This window comes from Tiliqua scincoides, chromosome 4 (assembly GCF_035046505.1).
Source record: "Tiliqua scincoides isolate rTilSci1 chromosome 4, rTilSci1.hap2, whole genome shotgun sequence".
NCBI classification, from domain to species: Eukaryota; Metazoa; Chordata; class Lepidosauria; order Squamata; family Scincidae; genus Tiliqua; species Tiliqua scincoides.
Window position 1 is genome coordinate 99,834,117 of NC_089824.1, and position 24,243 is coordinate 99,858,359.

General features: G+C 41.5%; 1 protein-coding gene across 2 annotated transcripts in view; it reads left to right on the plus strand.

Annotated features, from left to right (window-relative positions):
* Nucleotides 1-1,460: 1,460 nt before the first annotated feature.
* ICE1 (interactor of little elongation complex ELL subunit 1) overlaps nt 1,461-24,243 on the plus strand; it is a 40,750-nt gene continuing 17,967 nt past the window's right edge. For both annotated transcript variants that reach the window (XM_066626176.1, XM_066626177.1), the window contains exons 1-13: nt 1,461-1,627; nt 5,187-5,245; nt 8,779-8,813; nt 11,373-11,391; nt 12,082-12,193; nt 13,133-13,209; nt 14,740-14,777; nt 17,127-17,209; nt 18,628-18,667; nt 18,759-18,818; nt 21,760-21,849; nt 21,970-22,008; nt 23,473-23,864. In XM_066626176.1, coding sequence (XP_066482273.1) covers nt 1,535-1,627; nt 5,187-5,245; nt 8,779-8,813; nt 11,373-11,391; nt 12,082-12,193; nt 13,133-13,209; nt 14,740-14,777; nt 17,127-17,209; nt 18,628-18,667; nt 18,759-18,818; nt 21,760-21,849; nt 21,970-22,008; nt 23,473-23,864 — 1,137 coding nt within the window. In that variant the 5' untranslated portion in view covers nt 1,461-1,534. The remainder of the gene's footprint in view (nt 1,628-5,186; nt 5,246-8,778; nt 8,814-11,372; nt 11,392-12,081; nt 12,194-13,132; nt 13,210-14,739; nt 14,778-17,126; nt 17,210-18,627; nt 18,668-18,758; nt 18,819-21,759; nt 21,850-21,969; nt 22,009-23,472; nt 23,865-24,243) is intronic.

Sequence of the window (24,243 nt, forward strand, 5' to 3'; positions counted from 1 at the left end):
GATCCAGGAGGACTCCCAGGCTTTGAACCTATACCTTTAACCATTGTATAGAAGAGGGAAATCTTGGCAGCTCAACCAAATGGTTTTTAAATGCTGCATATGCCAAAATTCCCTCTTCTATACAATGGACTCCATCATAAAGTGATTTGATTATATGCTCTACCCAATGTGAAGTGGGGGCCCTTTTTGTAATCTTTTCCATCACCAATTTAGTTCATAGGTTCATAGACTGAATTTGCAGGAATGGGACGTTTTAATTGATATGATGCTTCATTCCTTAACACAATACTGCTGCTTATTGAAAACAAAAGAACATAATTGTTATTATGAACAACTTGCTGGATCTGGTCTGCATACTCAATATTGATTGGCCAGATACCTCTGACCACTAGAGTGCCAGTGGTTCTTAAACTTTTTAGCACCAGGACCAACTTTTTAGAATGACAATCTGTCAGGACCCACTGGAAGTGATGTCATAGCCAGAGGTGACATCATCAGGAAAATTTGTAACACCTCCAATACAACAAAATCAAATCTAATTAAGTAAGTAAATTTAAAGTTTACAATAAGTTTAAAAATTTATTTACAATGAGGAAGGACTTTCCTAACCCTCAAAAGCAGTTGCTGATCTGTTTAAAAAAAATTCCCCAAACATCCCAAAGCCTTTGGGCCAAAGGTTGCCATCCTATCCACACTTACCTGGGAGTAAGCCCCATTGACTATCATTGATAAAAGCATATACATAGTATATAAAAGCATATACATAGCAGCCTATTAAAAGTACAGATCACTTACATTTCCCTCAATGAAGTCATACATATATATATTATATTATGTTATATTATTTTATATATATATATAAAATATAAATTTATATAATTTATTTATATTATATATATAAATCAAATATATATATTATAAAATAAATATTAATATAAAATAATATAAAATATATTATATTTTATATAAATATAAAATAATATAAATATAAAATATATTTATATAAAATATATTATATTATGTATAAATAAAAATACACACTGAAAATAAATAAAATACACACTGCAATGAATGGGTCCCGACCCACGCTTTGAGAAACCGCTCAGGACTAATAGGCGGATTGTAGTCTATGAAGCCAGACCTTTGGAATTCTCATAATAGTAAAAAGAAACGATCGCATTGCATGCTGGGATTTGCAGTCTTTTCCTTGCAGCGCCGCTCTGCGTGCTGGGAAAGGTTGCCATGGTTTCTGTCGAAGGGGTGGAGTGGCAGCCACAAGGGAGGAGCTGTGTGAGAGGCATAGCCGCCTGTTGGTGCGTCGGAGCCCGCGAGCGTCGCCGCTGCTCTCCCTCGGAAGAACTCGGCGCACGTGTCGTCAGGCGGCACCGAGGCCACCCTTTGCAGCGAGTGGGGCCTTCCTCGCCTGCGTCGCAGCGCGTCCTCCGGCGCCGGCGCCTCCTTCTCCGTGCTGTCGCCGTTGCTGCCGCGGCTCGTAACGGGCGACGGATGGGCGCGCGCGGCCGCCACAGGAGTCATGATGCCCGGGGAGACCCCACCCGCGGCGGCCACGGCGGGGGTCGCGGCGGAGGCGGCCGCGGCCTGCTCTAACTGTGGGGCGCTCCAGCAGGTCTGGCAGCTTTGGGGGCGGCTCCGAAGCCTCCGTACTCCTTTGTTTTAATCCATCAGTCTGTCGTCCTGAGCATGCACAGACTTCTGTCCTGAGCACGGTGCCTCTGAGCATGCACAGACTTCTGTCCTGAGCACGGTGCCTCTGAGCATGCACAGACTTCTGTCCTGAGCACGGTGCCTCTGAGCATGCACAGACTTCTGTCCTGAGCACGGTGCCTCTGAGCACGCACAGAGTTCTGCCCTGAGCATTGTGCCTCTGAGCTTATAAGGAGTTCTGCCCTGAGCATTGTGCCTCTGAGCATGTAAGGAGTTCTGTCAGCCTCCCCCCCCCCCCCCCGAGCAGCTGCAGCGCACACACACTTCTCACCGCTGTGGAATGGTTCAGGTCTTCCAGACACCGGAGAAAATTTAGGGACTAGAGAAAATTTCTATGGTGGTGGTCTCCCCCTCCCTATTTATTTTCATGGACGGAAGCTGAAATGACTGCAGTACTTACTTCAGAGACTTGGGTGTAATGCTTCTTTGAAAGCATTGTGTTTAATAATTTAGCACAGTGGTTCTCAAACTTTTTTAACTGGCGCTCTCTTAACCTACTTGGCTCCAGCTCCCCATGAAGGTTACAATCCTATGCATTGTTTAGGATGGTGGATTTTTCTCAAGGATTCTGCTGCTCCCCTGGTTGGTTTCCGCAGCTTCTTGGGGAGCAACGGCTCACAGATTGGAAACCATTGATTTAGCACATAAAATTATGCTGTTTGCTAGGTTTACAAAATCTGAAAGTATTATTTTGTTTATAAAAAAATGATATTAGATGTTTAAGCACTGATATCCTGTCCTTTAGAAAGATACTATCTGAAGATTCCGACAACAGCTTAAAACAGCAGTATGTCTTAGTGGTGATTGAGAAGTTTTGATTGGTGTGTTTGTTTTTAACTTAAGGTTTTGTGGAAATTAGATAACTTAGTCTGATGTAAGTTTATCGTTGGTGAAGTGGTTGATTTGACATTCATCAGTTGTAGTTGATGAAATCATCTGTAGTTTGCAAAAGCTGATGCTGAAATAAAAGTGCTGGTAATGTGCTACATGTTGATTTTGCCTAAGGGCCCAGTCCTATCCAGCTTTCCAGTATCCATGCAACCACCATGCAGCCCTGAGGTAAGGAAACAAATGTTTCCTTATCTTGCCTCCATGGTTGCCCTCCCACTGCAGGATACAGTGCATGCCCCAGTGGCATGGCTGCATCAGTGCTTGAAAGTTGGATAGGATTGGGCCCTAACACAGTTACTCTGATGGAAAAGTTTACCCTCAAGGTTACAATGAGCTGACTGGTCACTGAGGTTAGATTTGTTTTTCTTGGAATGTACTGAGATTTTCGTTATGTTCTGCTTTAGGCTCAATAAATAGTTCAGTTTAAATATATTTTTACTGAGACGTTACGGACTCTGGCATGGTTTTGATGTGTACCTTATGTATTGCTTCAAGTAGATATGTGCAAGTTGATCTTTTTTTAAAAAGTGTCTGTTGAAGTATTTGTTTTCTCTTTGTGTTAGAGTGGTTATTTGCATTCTTACTAAGAAGTAAGTCCTCTGATCAATGGGATGTACTTATTAAAGTGTGTTTAGGATTGCAACATTGGCCTTTTTTTGTTATATTTGTGACATTATTGGTTGTTCCCTGAAAATAGTTTTTTAAAAGTTTGTGAAGATGATAGAAAAATTTGAGGCAGTTGAACTGCAAGAGGGATCTGAAAGTAGTGTACAAAAGACCTTGGAACCCTGTTGCAAGAGCAGTACCAGGCCTTGGCAAACCTTTGACTGGTGTACTTAACCAAATATCTGAAGATGTTCTGTAATTACCAACTTTTGAAAGTAATTTTCCAACATAATCCTAAAAAGATGGCTTGTTTAGTTGTCATGGCAGTCAGTGTTTAGTTTGCCCCAATAACCTTTCCACCTGGTTCTCTTGTTGTCAGCACCAAGAGACAAATGTTCACCTGTATCTCAGTGGGATTAAAAAGGAGGAACAGTGCCTAAGATAATATCAGTAGAAAAGGTTAGGTAGTGATGATTTTAATGGATTGAATAGAGATGAGAGATAAGTTACAAATCTGTTTAGGAACAGTTACAAATATAAGTTACAAATCTGTTTAGGAATAAGTAGAAAAGGTTGTAAATAAAATTTAGGTGAATTGCTTAAAGACAATATTTGACTGAGGAATCCTGAGGAATCTAGGAATCCTTTTTCTTTTAGCCATGAGAGAAATAGCATATAAAGACTGAGTTGAAGATGGGGCAGAAGCAGCAGACTAAAGAACTGTGCATGCCTTCCGATCTAACTCTGGGATGCTTTTGGTAAATGTGGTAACATTCAGAGATGAAGACTAAGTGCCTTAAAATTCGTTTTTATTTGTTGTTATGATTTCCTCTGAGGATTCATTTGTTTGTGTTACCCTATAACTTTTGCTGTTCAAGCAAATTGTTTTTGATTTTCCTCAAGGTGAATATTGTTTCATCATGATTAACAGTAAGTTTATCACTTGGTGTTCCTGCTGCAATATTGATCTTTCTATTTAGCAGAGTAGTGGCCATGTTTCTATCTAAATCAAGAGTGTTATACTGACAGATATCTAAAGAGTGTGAATGGCGTGAATTCAGATTCGTTTCAGGTTTTATAGGCAGACTTGATTAAATCCCACATACAAAGGTGTTGCATTAAATTGTTTTATGCTCGAGTTTAATTGTTCGTTTCCATCATTTCGGCTACCAGATCTTACAGATCATTGCTTGCTGCTAAGAGAGAGTGGGTGAAGGGATCCCTATTTTGTTTATGTGCATGTACGAGGAGTGGTAGAGGGTAAAGGTGTCAGTCATGGTAATCCTCACATATGCGGTATATGGGCTGCAGTTTACTGCTATTGTATCTGTGCTCATCCTGTGGTTCTTTCAGTAGAGTCACAACTATGCCAACAAGTTGCAAGGGTGCAGTGCTGGCAGCGGTTGCCTTGCTACTATATTTCTCTTGCCCTTTAAAAACATGTCATTTGTCCAGAGCACTCTGTGCTACTGTTCCAGTTCTCCAAGGAAGTACTGTGAGAGATACATTACCACTGACAGCCTGGGAATTGCAGCTGGATGGCAGGAGCATCCAGCATCCTGTTATCCCATCACAGAAGCCGCAGGAACAGTGCTTCACAGCTGTCTTTGCATGTCTCATGTTTCACATGTTGGATTATAATAAAAAAATGTCTGGGAAGTATAAATAGCAGTGTGCCTTGGATTCCTGGACTGGGATTTAAAGTCAAAAGTTATGCATAGGTCATTTGGTTTTCAGTTGTATTGATTGGCTGCTGGTTTAAGTGATTTGGGGTGTAGTTTTTCTACTTGCTTTATCTTGTCTATAACTGCATGTCTTTTCAACTTTCCTCTTTTTGCTATCAACAGCAGATTAAATGTTACCAAAACATATCTGGTATGGAGATGTTGGAATAGAACTTTTTAGTTGTAAAATTGGGGTTGTACTGAATTTTTTATAATTTGCTTCTCCATCTCTTCCTGCAGAATTTAAATGAATATGTAGCTGCACTAATTGCATTGAAGCAAAAAATAATTGATACAGAGTAAGTGCATTTTCAAGTTTGTTTTTGTATTTCTTTGCCTGTACTCATGTGTGCCTGTTTTGACATGTGCCAGGCACCCTTTAAATTCATGAGTTTTAATTTATGAACTGCACAGGTGTTCAGACTGACTTCTCAATATAGACCTACAGTAACTCCTAGTGTCCACCAGCCAATAGGGGTAGGCAGTGCTTTTTTTGTAAAAAAAAAAAGTGCAGGAACTCACAACTTGTTAATCTTTTATTTATTTATAAACCATTTTTTTTGAGAAATAGGTAATAAGATACAACTAGACAACACGTAATTAACATGTACAGAGAGGATAACAAAAAGGCATTCAACACTATTGAATACAGATTAAAAATAAAATATTGAAACGAATGGGGACCTACCTGAAATTAGCTCATGACCCACCCATTGGGTCCCGACCCTTAGGTGGCAACCTTCAGTCTCGAAAGACTATGGTATCGCGCTCTGAATGGTGGTTCTGGCACAGCATCTAGTGCGACCCGACCCACGGTTTGAGAAACACTGTTCTAATGTAAAATGCACTAAAATACACTGTGCCTACAGTTATCAAGTTAACCACTCTTTGCCATTGGCAAAAAATAGTTCAGGACAATCTTTAATCTATATCAAAGACTTGCAAAACTGAGGGTCAGAAAAACATTATCAAAATTTATGGTGGTTTTTTTATGAATTTGGGTTGCTGATTCCAAAAATGGACATAGCATAGGCTTCCTCATGAGGAAGCTCCTTGAACCATTCACTAACGAGACTATGCCATATTTCCAAAACTAGAAATGATAGGGGAAAACTGGTGCCATTTTTGGAATCAGCACCCCAGTGGAGTCACTAGGATTTGTGTCACCCAGTGCGGGAGGCCTGTGCGTCACCCCATGCAGTGGACAGGGCAACGCCCCAGGTGGTGGGCGTGGTGATGTACCATCACCCTGCCCCCACTGGTTTATTGGCTGTACCTTTTGTTAGAACACAGATATTTCAATGTGGTTTCATTGCATTCTGCATGAAATTACACATTGATATAAAACATGATAGTATTGTTCCTCCAAATTCTGATTTTAGTGATTTTGAAAACTTGTAGAGTCACACACATACCCCTGTGTCAACTTAATAACAACTTATGGCAGCAGTTCTCAAACTTTTAGCACCGTGTTTTGCAGATTCCAAGGCCAAGCTCTGCCTGGAGAATTATACCCACTTTAAGCAAATTAGCTCCCCTTCTTCCCCCCAACAAATGACCCTGGTTCTGCCCTGCGGTCCTGCTGGACCCCACCTCCAGGCTAGCTCGCCTGTTCAACCTGCAGAGGTCCTCTCTCCTGCTAGCAGCCTCCAGCCTCTACAGCAGACCCTTGGTCCTCAGCAGGTCTTGGGCACAGCAGCCACACACCAAACTTCAGTGTCTCCAGCAGTCTCCAAAGTCCATTCACCAGTCAGTCCACCAGCAGTCCATTAGCCATCAATTCCTTAGTCCATTAATCCAGTCTCCCCTTCATCAAGCTTTCCTCCTCCTGCTGCCCACAAACCCTTCCTGCCTCAGGTGCTCCTTATATCCCTGAGGGCCCTATGGCCTTCAAGTGGCTGCAGCTGTGCAGCACACTCCCTGGAAGCCCAGGCCTTACCCTTAAAGGGGCCACTGCTGAAACCACAGCCTACCTCCTTTCCAGATCTACCGAGATTCCAATACACACCGGGACCCGCTTTTTAGAATGACAATCTGTCCAGGACCCACTGAAAGTGATGTCATGGCCAGAAGTGACATAATCAAGCAAATTAAAATAAATAATTATAAATAATAAAATTAAAAGAAATAATTAAATAAGGGGGAGCCAGTCCTGTTCCACCAAGTGAATCTACTCTGAAGTAAGTCCTATTGTGGTCAGTGGGGCTTACTCTCAGGAAAGTGTGGGTAGGATTGCAGCCTGTGAGCCCAATCCTATGCATGTCTACTCTGAAGTAAGTCTCATAGTGGTCAATGGAGCTTACTCTGTAACCTGCCTGCAATAACCCCCCCCCCCCCAAAAAAAAGAATCAGTGAGATTTCCAGTCCTCCCCAGTGCCCAGTTTAAAGTTCTTCTATTTCAGGCATATCAAGAAAAAGATCCTCCTGGCTTTGTAAGTGCAAAATAGAAAACTTTCCCCTTACCACCTGAAGCCTCTTTTTTGTCCTTTTTTTTGGGGGGGGGGGGCTGCCTTCTGGAGTATCTCCAGCTCCTTGGGATCAGGACCATTCTGGTGTCCTCACATTCCCCTTTGCCTGGCCTGACCAACAGCCAAGGCACGTCTGCCTACTCATGAGTAAACGTGACGTGAGGCTGCTTGCTTTCCATACGGCTCAATAGACTGCAGCTGGGAGGGAGGCAGGGACCTCCTTCTCCCTTTTGTGTTTTTGGGGGGCTGCATTCATTGGATCAGGACCATTCTGACGTCCTTGGAGTCCTCTCAGCTGCCCTTTCCGATGGACTACTAGCGAGTAAACGCGGCCATGTGGCTTCGTTTCTGGCTCAGGCTCAGACTCTCAGCTGGGAGGGATGAGACCTTCTCGGGTGTTTTTGGGGCGCTGCATTCATTGGATTGGGGCCATTCTGATGTCGTTGGATTCCTCTCGGCCTGCCCTTTCCGACGGACTATGGCAAGTATCCCTACTCACGAGTAAACGCGCGCTACGGCTCACTTTCACTTTCCATAGGGCTCCATTCATTTTTTCCTGCAGGAGACTGCATTAAAAAGGTGCAGGAACGCCGTTCCGGTGCGTTCTATTACAAAAAAAGCCCTGGGGGTAGGTAATGTAGAACAGCAGCTGCTTGTTCTTTTTTGTGGATTACAGGTAGATCCCCATATCCTCAGATCCGGTATCTGTGGTTTCAATTGTCTGCATATCTGTGGACACCCAGTAACATTATTAAAATGCTTACTGGGCTGAAAATGTTCTTGCCTTTCAGGTTGCTATGAAGCTTATAGCTGCCAGGAGGCAGCCTGAACATCTGAAAAAGACTAGATCAAGGTTAACAGAAAGCATCTAACTTCTGCTTCCTATTAACCTCAATTTAAGTGTTCAGGCTGCTATAAGCTTCTATGCTTATAGCAACTTTTAAAACAACATTTTTGGCCTGGTAAGCATTTAAATAACGTTAATGGCCATGTAGTGGCTGCAGAGACAAGGTTCCCTGCATCCGTGGTTTCCATATCTACAGGAGGTCACTAGAACGGATTCCCTATATGTACAGGAGGCATGTCTGTATTATGGTATAGTTTGCTGTCTGGTGTAAGAATTGGCAGGGTAGTCGTACCAAAAAAAAAAAAAAAAAAAAAAAAAAAAAGAAACACCTGACTTAATACAGGTAAGAGACTGAATATCTGGCCTAGATGCCCAGTTTTTTAGTCAGGATGCTGTACAATAATCCATTAGCATGGGTTTGGTTTTTATCTCCAAATCCCTAATTTTGCCAGGTATTTTTCATGTTTGCGTTTATTATTGAACTGCATCTAATTCTTTCTCCTTCCTTCTCCTGCAGCCACTTGTTGACAGATTATCAACAAAAGTGTGATGATATCCTTTCTTGGCATTTATTTTTCTAGATAAGAATTGTGTAGTAATATATGTTTGTTTGCAGCAGTACAGAAAATCTGAAGTTCAGAAACTGGTGTCATAAACTTAGAATATATGGACAGTGCTTCTGTCCTGAATTGCATGTTCTACTGTTGTTGTTGTTGAGAAGTCAGCACTTGGTGCTGTAATCTGCCAAGGTTCAAATTACCCAGAGTTGCATCAGGCGTAGCACACAGGTAGGAAGGAACAGCCACAGCCTCCTTGGAAGAAAGCAGGCACTCTGTTTCTATGGCAACAGGAACAAGCTGTTGTGCCACATGCTAGAGGACTGTTGTGAGAGGGAACCCTCTGTAAATGAAGTCATTGATGCATCCTGACCCTATTTTCTCCCACGCGAAAACCTGAAGGCTGCTGACATGAGATATTTTTATAGCATAGATGTTTGAGTACAAAATGATGCTGGAGTTTCCTTTAAAATACATGTATGGGAAAAGGATGATGCTACTGCTTATGTGTGTTTACAAGAAAAAATCTACAGTCTATACCCATGTTCATTTATATAATAGAGACGATATGTGCATATTTTGCGCTTGTGCCTAAGGATGCTTCATATGAGACATTTTGAGAGCTGGTATAGTGGTGTAGCAGTTATAGCAATCTTGCCTCTAAAGAGAAAGCCTAAGCTGTTCCCTTTTCTTCCCTTTCTGTAATACTGGCCTAAGTGACAAAGGATCATTGAAATAATATATTTGAAATCCTCTGAATACTTAAAAGTGCAGCAGCAGTTCTAAGAGATATGGGGGAATGTCCTTGAGTTATCTAGTCTACAGTTTTATTTTGAAACATTTCTACCCCACCTTTCCTCTTCATAGCTAGGACATTCAAAGCAGCTTACAATGCATACACTAAAAACTGATTCCACTGTTTCTCATTGGTGGGGCAGGGAGGGTGGGAAAGAGGAAGCAAACATAACCAAAGTATGTTGGTGTTTATTGTATAAAACCATGCACTGTGAATTTTTAAAAAACTGCACTGTATAAATGCAAAGCAGTTTTATATTTGTATTCATATACGGAGTACAAAATATATGCATATTGTACCAGTCACAAAAGATGCTTGTATATGCATGAATCAAATGATCTCTTCCAAAACTCATAAAAACAAGGGGCCAGTCCTTTCTCAGTTATAATTTGTACACATTGTAAAAGGAAATCCAACCATTTATATGTGAGCGTTGCTTTGAATGGTATCAAGTTCTTTGGTATTTCAAAAAGAGGGGTGTGCTGCCATATATGAGAATCCCGAGTAAATGATGGCACAAAGTGTCTATGAAACAGAATCACGGTTGCCTTTTTTGGGTTATTGCTTTGGACATTTCTTCATGTGCAACATATTTTACTGCTGATTACTTGGGGTGGCATAGGGCTGCTAACTACCCAATGTGCCTCGTTCTGTGTAGTTTTCAATTTAATGCAGTGGTTCCCAAACCTTTTAGCACTGGGACCCACTTTTAAAAATGATACTCCTTTGGGTTAAATGACTAAAAAAAATGACTTTAATAAAGGTTTAATAAACCTTTAATAAAGGTTAAATGACTAAAAAGTCTAGAAATAATATTTTTTACTTATCTACATATAATAATAGCCAGAAAAAAGATGCTCCAACGTTTATCTCCTTATATTTACACATGCTTTCAAATTGCAGGAGCTCTTTGCAGAGAAATTTTTATTTTTGGAAAGCATTAGAGCTTGAGGCAATTAGTTGTTTAATTCTTCCATCATCTCATATGAGACCCACAAAAAAATCTGGTTGCAACCCACCAGTGGGTCCCGACCCACAGTTTGGGAACCACTGAATTGTGTGTGAGGAGAAGGAAGAGATAATGTTTTAATATAATAGTTCCAAAACTTCTCCAAGGGAGTTGGGAACCATGTAAGTGATTGCGGGGGCAGGAAGGGGGTGCCCCAACAACCTCACAGCAATTGCAGCGCTACAGGGCCCAGGGTCATTTAAACATACCAGGAGGCTCACAGCCCCCTCTGCAAGCCTCCCTGGTATGTTTAAATGCATAGGGTGACCAGATGTCCTCTCTTTCCAGGATGTTTCCTCTTTTCTTTGCCTTGTGTCCTAGAAAAGAAGTTAGAAGCCCTCCTTTTCCCTATATATGTAATATAGTTTTAAATTTAATAATAAGTAATATAGTGTTTGAATTAACCACATGAAATCAACGTACGAGTGTTTTTAGCTTTTATTTTGCCACGTCCTACATTTTTCTTGGATGTCCCTACATTTTGGGATGCCTTGTTCTCTTGGTTATGACATCTGGTCACCCTGTTCCTGTGGCACCATTGGGGCACCCATTCCTGGGCCACTCCCCTTAAGGGGGAATGGTCCACTTCCAGTTCTCCTGATGGGTTGCGACCCATGAGTTTGGGAACCGCTGTTTAATACTTCCTCTGAATTGATATTATTATGAGAAGGTCTCTTCTTTTTTTCTCTGGTATTAGTAAAGCACTATGGTAATGCCTGTATTTCAAGTTTTCTTTAACTAGCTATCACAGCTTCAGTTTGCTGCAAGGTAAGAACTTGTCCAGTTTGCATTCTGACCAGGTGCCCACTGCTCTGGGTTTTGGAGTTGTCAGGATGCTCCGCTGTATAATTCTCTGAGTGTTAATAATACAGGCCTACAAAACTGAGGGTCAGAAAAAATTTTCCCAAACTTTATGGTGGTTTGATATGAATTTGGGGTGCTGATTCCAAAAAATGGAATCATGTCTAGTTTTGGAGACATGGCATAGCCTCTTTAGTGAATGGTTCAAGCAGCTTCCTCATGAGGAAGCCATGGTGTAGGCTTCCTCATGAGGAAGCTGCTTGAACCATTCACTAAAGTGGCTATGCCATGTCTCCAAAACTAGACGTGATCAGGCAAAACGGATGCCATTTTTGGAATCGGCACCCCAAATATACCCAGGAATTGGTGTATCGTTTAAGGAAGCAAAATGTGTGTTTGCCTGTGTAATCAGCACTGGCTTCTTTTATCTGTTCCCTAAGACAAATGAGCCACCTGTTATAACAGCTGTGAGGGGAATGCTTTTGGGCGTGGGATGCTCTCTTATCAGAACATCAAGACCTGGGCTTGCTACATTGCTTGGCCTCGTTGCATTTGAAGTACACAAAATGTATTGATAAGTTGAGAGTTCTTTATTGAGTTCAGGATAATTCTGTTCTAGCTTGGTTTTTTTTCTGTGATGTTAATTGGCCATTTCAGAGAAAGCAATACTCTTCGTCGCCAAGTGGAACAAATGCTGCAGAAGCTATCACCTCTAGAAAAGTGCCAGGAAGAGCTGGACTCTGTGAAAGCAGAGCTGGAGGAGAAAAAGGTAACTTCCTTCCTCAGAAAACAGAGGGGCCTGTGCTGCAGTCTACTTTGTGACATCTCAGCTATCTGTTCTTTGCCATCTCATATTGGGGCCTTACACTTGGCAATCTGTAGGCGAACTCTCCTCTGAGAAAATGGCCCTAGTTAGGGCCTGGAGTGTGTTACCTGATCCCGTCGTGTGTAATAAAGCTGTGAACCCCATGTCCTCTGCCAACTCCTCCCAAAGCTTTTCATAGGTATGATAGTTACAGGTTTCTCTCTACTGCCCTTGAGGAAGGTGAAGAAGTCAGTTTAGTAGCTTGGTTCTCAGGCCACAAATGGCTAGAGTTCTCTTCGGCGCTGCCTCAGTTACCAACCTCTCTCTCAGCTATGCTGCACTTCTCTCCATTGCTTTGGGAAGTGATGGTTGGCAGAAGAGGGGTTCAGAAGTGCTAAAGCCTACTGCTAAACCTACTTGAAAGTAGGCCTTTTGCCTGCCTAGCCCAGCATTGTCTCTTCGGACTAACGCTGGGTCTCCAGGATCTCAAGCAAAAGACCTCTTACAAAGCAATTACCTGAGATCTTTTTAAACTGCAGAAACTATTAAACCTGGGCCTTTCTAGGTACAAAGCATCTGCTTTGCTGAGGTGTTGTAGCTTCAACCCACCAGTTTTAGCTTCAGCTGCATGGGGGTGTATATTGGGATTTTCCACTGCAAGATCACAGCTGGTCATATAGTTCGTTTTTTATTCTATGTGTAATACAGCCTAGGGTCTTCCATGTTCCACCTCGCAATATGTTAGGAAAACCATTCAGACTCCTTGTGTACTTCACAGGGTGTTCTGGGCAGTACTTGTCCCCGAACAGTTTTACTTATTAATTACAGAAAAGGCAGACATTGGCAAATTACCTGCTACCTGTGTGAACATGTATTTTAAATGCTGTCTCTTTCTTTAACTAGAGTTCACTCAAGATATATCAGAACATTCGTGAAGAATATGATCGGGTGAAAGAAGAGAAGGACAAAAGTGAAATGATGTGAGTCAATCTCATACAAAGGAACAGATGTGGAATTACGATAAATCTTTGATTATCATTACCAGAACAATGCAAACTTACATCCAAACTGCTGTTATCATAAGAGACAGAGTTAATTGAGACTTTTTTACTCAGTCTCTTGAGTCCCCAGCATTGTGTTGTGGGAATGAGCTGTGCAGCCAGAGGGATAATGCTGTTAACCAATACTGGGATGCACAACTGCATTATCTCCATTTTACCTGGTGTAGCAGTCCAAAAGGACTTTGTACTTTACTGTGTACTTTACTGTGAATTTATTCCATATCTTGTTGTTGCTGACAAGTTATCAACATTAAGAACATGACTAAGCCTTTATTTTATGTGTAACTGGTTCTTGCTTAAAGGGGGCGGATGGAGAGAAATATCTTTCTATTGAGTCTCAGTCAATTTGTGTCCATTTTCAACCTCAGTTTCTAGGGAAGGGCTGGTTCTGGGGGACAGTGGGGGTGGATCAGAATAGTTATCAATTTTCTGGAGAAGTTTTGCTAGTTAGGTTTTGCTCCATCTATCCTCCAGAGCAGTGGTTCTCACACACTTAGCACCGGGACCCACTTTTTAGAAGGAGAATCTATCAGGACCCACCTGAAGTGATGTCATAACTGAAAGTGACGTTATCAAGCATGACAGTTGTTAGCAATCCTAGACTGAAATCCTGCCACACTTACCCAGGAGTAAGTCCCACTGACTGTCATTGTTAAAAAAAAATATATAGTAGCTTGTTAAAAGCACGTATCTCCCCCCAATGCAGTCACAGCCCCTGGGAGCATCAAGTCTAATATATAAAATGAATGGGGACCCACCTGAAATGGGCTCGCAACCCACCAAGTGGGTCCCAACCCACAGTTTGAGAAATACTGCTCCAGAGAGTAAGCATGCCCTGGAGTCCTCTGTGCAGCTTCAGAAGATTTGACAGTATACTTCAACTGTTTGCAGGACAACAGCGCTAACCAGCCCAAGACCAGAATGCAAAAGAGTTGTGTCCACATCACCCAGCTGTTGCCACTTACAAAATAAAAATGCACTTTGGAGTTCTCTACAACAGTGTAAAATTTCTCTAGGTTCACTCCAGTTTTCCATGCCCTGCACCCTTTTGACCACCTCTCATTCTGGGAGGTGGTGAGGCCAGATACCTTTGCTTTATGGAGGGGGAGCTTGCCCCTCCACTTGTCAGATTTCATAATGGCCCAGAGCCAAAACTAGTTGCTGACTGGACCAACATGATGTCTCTCGTTTTGCTTTGCTACCTATTCTTTTCCCTTGATGCATGGCACAGCTTATGGACTGTCCCAGGAGCATGAGCTTGGAAATTACAGCTGTCTTCTGTACCTCCTTGTGTCTTCTGGTTCTGACCTATCCAAAAAAAGATGTTCTTGAATTAAAGACGTTAGCAACATATTAGAACTATGTTTCAAATTATACAAAAGGCCAAAGGACTGTATTAAGAGACAACACATTCCTTATTTCTTTGTGGATTTTTTATTATATGATCAGAAAGAAGAAACTGGAAACTAAAGTGAAGAAACTTGAAGGTAACTTGGCTTTCCTTCCCTCACCTTTATTCTGTATTGTGAATATTTATCTCAAAAGCATAACTATTACTGCTGGTAGAAGAGATGTTAAGAAAAGCTATATACGGAGGGATTTTGCAAACAGTCCACCTGTCTGTTAGGTCCCTACCCCTTACTTATCCCTGTGAAATTATAATGTTAGAAAATGTACGTATGTGATGCAGTACTTCATGAGTTAATATCAGCACCTGGGATTCAGCCTGAAATGTCCAGGTGATGACAGTTATTTGCAAGCCATGTAGAAGGAGCATGCCATAGGAGCTAATGGTGAGCATCTTATCAGCCATGATAGGCTTATCCTATAGCTTTCTGCTGCAAGTGACTGTCTTATGGCTGAATTGTGCAGCTCAGAGAAAATGGGGCCTGTCTTCCTGAGCAACCTTCATCTCTCCTCTTTGGCAAAGTAACATGGCAGAGTAACATTTACAAGTGATGCATTCCAAGCTAAAGAATTGGTTTTAGTGTTGCTTCTGAAAACATCAAATGGTGAGACTTGTAAGTCACATGGTCCAACCTCTTGATGAAGGAGGACTCCTCTAGAGCAGTGGTTCCTAAACTCCTACAGGAGTGTTGGGAACCAAGTAAGTGTTTTCTATGTATGGTCTCTACAAATTTCTTCAGTAGCACAACAATGGCTCCCAATGGAGGGGTGGGGCAACTACGCGCCACAGGGATCACGGTGCTGCCACTTCCAAGGGTTTTTTTTACTTACCTGAGAGGGCAGCACTGGCCTCCTTCAGAGTCCTGGAGGCTCACAGCTCCCTCTGATCTCCTCCATGGCTGCTGTAAACAGCCCTTATCTCCTATCTAAAGCTGCTTCCGGTTTCGCAGGAAAACAGGAAGAAGTTTTAGATTGGAAATTAGAGCTTTTTACAGGAGCTGTAGAAGAGATCAGAATGCGCTGTGAGCCTGCAAGAGGCCAGCACTGCCCCCTTGGCAAGTGAAAAAGTGGCAGCACCACAATCCCTGGAGCACTGTCACTGCCATCGGAGCAGGGCCACTCCCCTTAAGAGGGAATGTCCTGCTTATGGTTTTTGTGGGTCATGACCCACCAGTTTGGGAACCACTTGTTCTGGAAAACTAGAAATCTGCTACTTCAGTTATAGAAAATGTTTAGTAGGGCTTAAGATTTAATATGATGTATTTTATAAGGAAAGAGAAATTAGTATTGGATTGCTTGCGTATGTATCACAATTCAGATTGAGCAAGTAATTGGTCAGTTGACTGCCAATGACTTGGCTACATGTTAAAAGCCTAGCCAAATACAAAAGAGGAAAGAAGGGGAGGGATGGAATATATTACTTTCCCCAAACTCACCCACGGACCATTCTCTAAGCGGAGAAACTGATCTGACGTCACCTTTTGCTTTTCCTGCTATGATGGCAGAATCACATGAATGAATTAATGAAGAAAAAGTTGGAAAGTTTTACCTTTTTTGGCCGGTGTTTAGGTCGCTGCTGTGGGAGAGGACCTGCATGTTTTTCCTAATCTGGCCCTTTTCCTTGTCACCTTAATCTGACTGTGATCCCTATTTCCTGATTTAAAAATGTGTTCCTTTTTTCAACCCAAAAGCTGTACCAAATACAGCTTTTGGGTTGAAAAAGAACACATTTTTTCCAGTCCCCTTTCTTTAATCCCAATTCCCTTTCTTGAATCTTGCAGGAATGAATACTAACTTGTGGTTGGTTCTGCACTTGCATTTTACTCTGTTCCATGCATAAGGGAGTTTCTCTCTACATGAGGGAGTAATCAAACATGTGATTGCTTCCACCCACAAATTTGATGTTGTATTTTGAGGTTGAGCTTAATCTGACCAGAACGTTCTGGAAGTATCCTAAATATTCTTGATGTATGGTTATGTTGTGGCCTTACAGAAAATTTTGACAAAGTATCATTTGTGAAACTGATTCCTGTTGCAGTGGAAAAGTGTAAATATATGAAGTGGAAATTGTGTTTTTGTCGTATGTATCAAGAATCATCTTCTAGCTTCTTAGGGCTCATTAAGTGGGGCATATGAATTCGTTTTGAGTTTTGACTGGCTTTTAACTTAGTAGCTCTGGAGGCAGCATATGCAATTGGTGTTAATAGGATTCTGGAAGAACCTCACTGCACACATCCAGTGTGATGAAATCATAATGAAATACACCACCGTTCAGAGCTGAACACTGCCAACTCTGAAAAAACTGTCAGTTTCACTAGCCAGAAAGGGAAAGGCAGTACATTTTGCCCTTGTTGCTTACTTGTGGAAATTGTGAAGTCGAAGTTTAATAGCTTTGACACACGTTGACTCTTTTCTTGCTTTAAATGAAGAGGCTGCAGCAAAACACATCCAGGACTTCAAGCAGCTAAAAGCAGAGAAGAAAGTACTTGAAAAGGAATTGAAGAAAGTGCAGGTAACTTTCTTAAATGGCTTTAGCTTTTGCTTGTTTTTTCCCCATTAGTATTAAAGTGGGGAGTGTTTCGGTTCTGGACACTGGCTGTTTAGGTGGAGGTGTAACTGTTAGTTGCCCAGCATATCTCCTTAATATGTTTTCCCAGGATATGGAGAGTGTGTGAGAGAAATGAGGCAAGTGAAAGCTGTATGCCTTTTTATCCCAGCTTTTTGTTGGTGGCTCTTTTCTTATTGCTACATTGAAGTGATGAGCTTCCTCCCCTTCTTATTGTGTTGGGAAGATTTTTGGTGCAGAACTGGGCTACAGGAGGATGGCTGATTATAGAAAACGAATTTGGTTGCCTATTGGCTGCCACATTCAGTTGACTTGTTGCTGACTTTGTGGACCATTAGCATGAATGATAGTAGCTTGAGTAAGGAAAAAAAGATGGGTCCCTACTATCAGGAGTTTACAGATCTAAATTTTGATAGTAAGGGAGACAACAAAGTAACCCATGGAAAGAGTGGAAGAATGGAAAAGGTCAAGAGTAGCAAGGGATACATAAGGAAGCCATTATGCATCTTGGTGTTAGAGATGAGGTCTAACTTTGAAGTTGCAATTTAATCCAACTGGTAAAGCGCAAACTTCAGGTTTCTGGGATTTACTTTTGTCTTCCCACTAAGGATCTGAGGACCACTGGAAGGGGTTAGTGGCTTGGAGCAGTGGCATTGCTAGGGGGTCCAGGGGGTGTGGGCCATACAGGGTGACATGCATGGTGGGGGGGGTGACACCGCTACTTGCCAAAAAATTTTAAATCTTTTAAATTTTGAATAATTCCATCATGTTATATATCAATTGAAGCAGAATTTCTTGCAAAATGCAATGAAACAAACTGTTAAAATATCTCTATTCTGTCAAAGGTTATAACAAAAAAAAAACAGCGGGAGAGGGCAATAGTATATCACCACACCACTGCCTGGGGCATTGCCCCACCCACTGCATGGGAAGAGGTCCATAGTAGATACGATGTGCTGGTCTCCTGAATAGTGTGATGCAAACCCTGGTGATGCCACTGGCTCAGAGTCTGCACATGAACATATGCTTGGAACTAAGAAATAGGTGCCTCTCAACACATGCTAAGCCCAGGGATTTGTTTTCAGTGGTAGAACTAAGCTTACGGTCTTCTCACACAACATTCCAGTGCTGTCTCTGATTAGCAGCTGGGGGGGAGCCGGAGTGCATTTTTATTCTTTGGATAAGAATTGGAATTCAGACACCCTTGCTGATCTACCAGTTGATCCCAATCCTCTTGATCTAGTAGAAAGCATTGTAAGAGACCATGAGGTAATTTTATGCAGCAATCAAAGATTAATTTCTATTGTCAGTACTATGGGTTGATGTTACTTAGTTTTGACAATGTATTTTCTTAATGTTAACAGGAAAAGATTGAGGGCTTTCCTAACGCGGAGCAAAAAAAAAGTGAGTACTCTTTGAAGGGAACTTCTCAATTTTGTGGTTTCAGTTTAATTGATGATTTGATTTTAATATAATCTGATACTATTTCCTCTAGTTCTGAAGCATGCAGAGACCCAGAGTGAGAGAGAGATTCCAGTAACTCATCTTGACAAAGGTTCGTATGTGTTAAATCCTCCTCTTCTTTATTTCTAAATGTGGGTTGCACTCCCCCTTTATTGCTGTTCCATGAGCAATCCTCTCAACAGTCAATGTTTGTTGACGGATCTCAGTCTTAAGCTTGACATGATTTCTTGAAGGAATTGACTAAGAAAGTGAGCTCTGTCCCTTGGAGCATGTATGCAAAACTTGAATATCTGTCCAAGGAAAGAATCTGAAGTGCAGCCTCCCATCAGAAAGCTCTAGAACAGCAATTTTCAACCAGTGTGCCCTGGCACATTGGTGTGCCATGAATGGTCCGCAGGTGTGCCTCAGGAGTTTGGGGGAGAGTCATTTATTAGTAGGGCCATTGGTACACCAGCAACATGGTGTACCTTGTCAATTGTCAAAAAGCAGTGTGCCATGAAATGAGAAAGGTTGAAAGTCATTACTCTAGAAGGTTTCATGTTTGGTATATGTGTAATGACCACAAATCAGGACACTTTTTGTTGGTTTAGAAGAATTTCTTATTTAACATATTTCACTTTACCAAAATGCAATAGAATGGAAAGATGAATGTTACAAGATCTGAATTAGTTGTCCTTCATTAATGTAAGCTTGTTGAACAAAAGGGCTGGGGTCTGGTTTATTGTATTCCTTTGGGTCGCCTGTGTGGCCTGTACCAGCCCACCATGTTTCACGCAAGTTATTGGACCATTATGAGAGGTAGAAAGCAGGACAGAGTAGCTGACTCTGCAGTGCCTGCTACACCAGCCCCTACCAGCTTTCCTATAACGTTAGCAGCAGAATTGTGAAGAAACCTGAAAAGCAGCGTGCAATGCATAAGAATAGAGCAGAAAATGGAATTTCGCATTCTGGAGGGGAAGTGGTGTCCTATATAAAAAGGACTTTTGATGGTGGGAAATTGGGGAGGGGGTGCTCAAACTGAGGATGGGTGGGGGCAGCAAGCCATTGGGAACCATTGTAGTGCTAGTGAAGAAATTTGCAGAGACCGTGCATAGAAAACGGCTAGTTGGCACTGACGGGCAAGGAGTATTCCTAGAATTTAACTACTGTCTTAGCATTTACTTAAGAACTGACAATTATGGGGTGAAAAAATTTGTGTGACTGGCGAACTTTTGTTGGGTGGAATGTTTGACAAACCTCACAAGACAATCCTCATTTGATTTTGAAGCCCCAGCCTAATGCCTCTAAAATATGGCAAGCTGTATAGCTCAATAAAATAATGCCACTATTTTTTGTTCCGGAGGTTACATTTGAAAGACAACTTGTCATTTTCCTACACAGCGTTACAGGCAAGGTTGCAAAACCAGCCCATCAAAACTCTGTATTAGTCCCAACTGCCCACGTAAGGCACATTGTGGCTTAAAAGGGGGGAAACAAGCAACCAGGTTGCTTTCAGTGTCCTTCCTGGTCACTTGGCAGCAATTTTTACATGCCTCTGGTAGGTGACCATTGTCAGCCTGAAGCAGTGCATCCCCTTCCACCGGCAAACAGCAAATCATTGCCATGAAGTGCTCAGAATGCCAACAAAATAATACAGTTTGAGGTACTTCTCCACGTTGTTCCCTTTCCAAGTCTGCAGCTTAATTAACAGACAAGCAGAGGCAAGAAGGAAATGATGCAATTTAAATTGACGCTGTTGGGCTTCTTGCTATTGTTTATCATGCCAACAGGCTGAGTTCTCCAAGGACTCAAAGCTCAAGAGAGTTGTTTGTTGGTTGCAAAGAGGGGAAAAAAGTGTGATGCCTTGCTTGTCTCTTAACACGTTGCCTAAAGTAAAAAACTTCTGCTGAATCACAGGCCTACAAAATTGAGGGTCATAAAAGTTTTTCCCAAACTTTAAGATGGTTTGATATGAATTTGGGGTGCCGATTCCAAAAATGGCATCCGTTTTGCCCTATCACGTCTAGTTTTGGAGACGCTTCTAGCCTCTTTAGTGAATGGTTCAAGCAGCTTCCTCATGAGGAAGCCATAGTGTAGGCTTCCTCATGAAGAAGCTGCTTGAACCATTTACTAATGAGGCTAGCAGTGTCTCAAAAAGTAGACATGATAGGGTAAAACGGATGCCATTTTTGGAATCAGCACCCCAAATATACCCAGGAATTGGTGTAACGTTTAAGGAAGCAAAATGTGTGTTGGCTTTATAGCAATGTGGAAGTAGTTTTGATTGCTGAAGATGCATGAACACCCCCACTTTCAATCTTTTTTCTTATTATTGGGGTGGTTTGAACTATTTTTTCCTGTTAGGTTTCAAAATAGCTCATTATTTTCAGAGCACAAATCATAGCTTTCTGCTTGAAGAAGTTGTACAAATGTCCACTTTCAGATTCTTTTTTCTATTAGAAAACTGAAGTGGGGTATGCCTGAAGTCCGGAATTCTTTAAGTCTCTCGTCCTCATTTTATATTGTGTTCGCCACCATGATGCACTGAGAGTAAAAATAAAATATTTAAAATAACTCAGAATACACTAAGGCAGCATTTTTCAACATTTGTCCCCCAATGCACCCCTTTGCATGGTGCCCCTATTGTGAGTACTACTGGAAGTAACTGGCACTGATTTCATCACCAGTTACTTCCAGCTTGGGAGACCAGACGCAACACAACAGACACCAGTAAGAAACTCAGCGTGGATGGGAAGGCTTCTTTGAGCATGCCAAAAGAGCACACTGGAGCTCTGCCTGCCAAGCCAAGCTTCTTACTGCTGCTTGTCACATTGCATTGCTGGTCTTGCTGTCAGATAGCAGGCTCTGGGGATCCTGTGAGTACCATCGGACACAGCCTCAAGTGCCTTCAGTGGTATGAATGCCGTTGGTTGAGAAACACTGCACTATAGCAGTGGACAACTATTAACACAATTTTAAAAAACAACATAAAATGGATTAATCTAATTTCTGCCTGAACTGAAAGACTAAGCCTATGATTTTTTTATTTACAGAAAAAATTAAACTTTTATTGGAGGAACTCTGGATGTGTATTGATAACTCCACGGAAAAAAGTCAGATCAACAAAAATGACTACCTCTTAGGTGAGACCAAGCACTATGCATGTAGAAATAACAAAATAATTCTTTCTTTCTGTTGGTCTATTGTTTTCAGTAAGAAAAAAATGAAAGTAGTACTAATGACCTTTTTTCCTCCCCCAACAGTTAATTATCATGATTATTCAAGAACACATGAAAAAACAAGTGAGTATAAGGGTACAAAATAGTAAATTTAAATATACCAGTTATGGACAGAGCCATATGGAGCATTTATGGTTACATCTAGGCTATTAAAAATTTTACTTAAGACATCCCTTCTTCCCCTTTTCTGAGTCTTCATTAGTATTTGCACACACTGGGCCAGCTTAGACATTATTTCTGTCCTTGGGGAAAGTCCTGTCTTAGGATCACATGCTCTCTTCTTAACTAATTTCATGTCTGGGAGAACAGAACTAACAAATCAGAGTAGTAATTTGAGTGTGGAATCTTTGTTGTTCCTTCTTGTTGTAATTCTGGATCAGAAGAGATCCTATGATTGAATAGCAGGGGATCCTGAGATTTGATCATTCAGCCTCTCCCCACTTCTTTTGTGGAATTCTGACAGGAAATACGAAGCCTGCTCCTAACCACTCACCAGTAACTTGGCTGTAGATCAGTAACTTCTCTATAGAGCTAATAGAGCTCTGGTTATCAAAATGCCTATTCCTGTGTTAGGTGGTGTTTGTGGAGGGAGATCTTATAAAGTTCATGAACCATAGGGTAGGGCACAGGATGTGCAGGAGATGCTTTTCATGCACCCTTCAAGGGTATCCTTGTCCAAGACGAATAGGATACCTCATGTTAGGGGTGGAGGATAGATTTTGCCTTTGTTACAAGTGTTCCCAAGCGTGTTACTATGATCCAGTTAGAATAAATGAATGACAACCAATGGTTTGAAGTAAAGCGGGTGCATTTAGGTACATTATTGGGGTGGTCGTCTTATTTGCTGACCTTAGGGCACAATTCTAACCCACTTTCCAGCGCTGACATAAGGGCAATACAGCACCGAGGTAAGGGAACAAGCATTCCCTTATTTTCAGAAGGCCTCTGTGAGTGCCAGCCAACTGTAGTATGGAGCACATATTCCATTGGCACAGCTATGCCAGTGCTGGAAAGTTGGTTAGGATTTGGGCCAAAGTCATTAAAAATTAAGCTTGCTGGTTTCTTAACTCCAGCTTGGAGTCTGCTTCTTGATCAAGCTAGAATATCATGTAATTTTAAAAAATTAGGGGTGTGAAGGTGATGGAGAGAAACGGAAAGAGCTTATCTTGCTACACAATTATATTCTTGCACAAGACAAACATGCACAGTCTGGACTTAACTTGCCATGATAGGAACATCTGCATTCCAGCAGCAATTTTATCCTCTGTCCTGCTCCAGCATATTTCATCTCCTTTCTGCTGACTCTGGTTCTCACATAGTCAAGTCATAGATTCTGTCTCTCCTGACTTGAGTCTTTGTCTTGAACTCAGATGTATATTTTGTTGTAGACCAGAGCGAGAACAGCATTTTGGCTAACAGAACTAATAGAATAAATCAGTTTGAAGAGTTTATTCTTTTCGTTACATTAAAGGTTCAGGAGGTAGAAAAATATAGAAATTTAAATGTAGATAATCTTCTCTCCCGTAGAAGCGATGCAGAAATGTCAAAAGCTCAAGAAACCTCAAGGAGAGAAGCTTTCTCATTCATCATCTGAAGCCTGCACAACACAAGCTTCCTTGACATCATTACAGACAAAACTGAACAGCAAGCCCACCAGACGTGGTGATCCAGTAAAAAACAATACGATGGAAATAACTGAAAACAATACAATGGAAATAACTGAAGATTATAACTGCAACAGCCCTTCCTATAAAGGAGGATCTCCAGAAGTCATACAGACAAATTTAGCTGAAAGTAGCACAGATCTTTTTGGCAAAGAGCAGGAAGAACTTGGTGAAAATCTGCAAGATATTTTGTCGTGGTTTAAGCCTCTTCCCCCTCTGCTATCTCCAGTACAGTTTTCACCAGCTTCTACTCCAGTAAGTGGCAAAATAGATTGACAATTTAAACAGTGATGAGTTGGGTTTGGCCTTCATGAGCTATAGCTCATGTCTGATGTTTAGAGTTGTTAAATATTTTTATTAAAAGTGTGCTGGGTAGATGATATAGGTCAATGTTTCTCAGACTGTGGGTTGGGACCCACTAGGTGGGTCGCAAGCCAATTTCAGGTGAGTTCCTATTCATTTCAGTATTTTGTTTTTAATATATTATACTTGATGCTACCATGGTATGTAACTGCATTGGGGAAATGTTACAGATCTGTACTTTTAACAGGCTACTCTGAGTATGCTTTTAACAATGACAGTTAATGGGACTTACTCCTGGGTAAGTGTGGGTAGGATCTCAACCTAGGTTTGT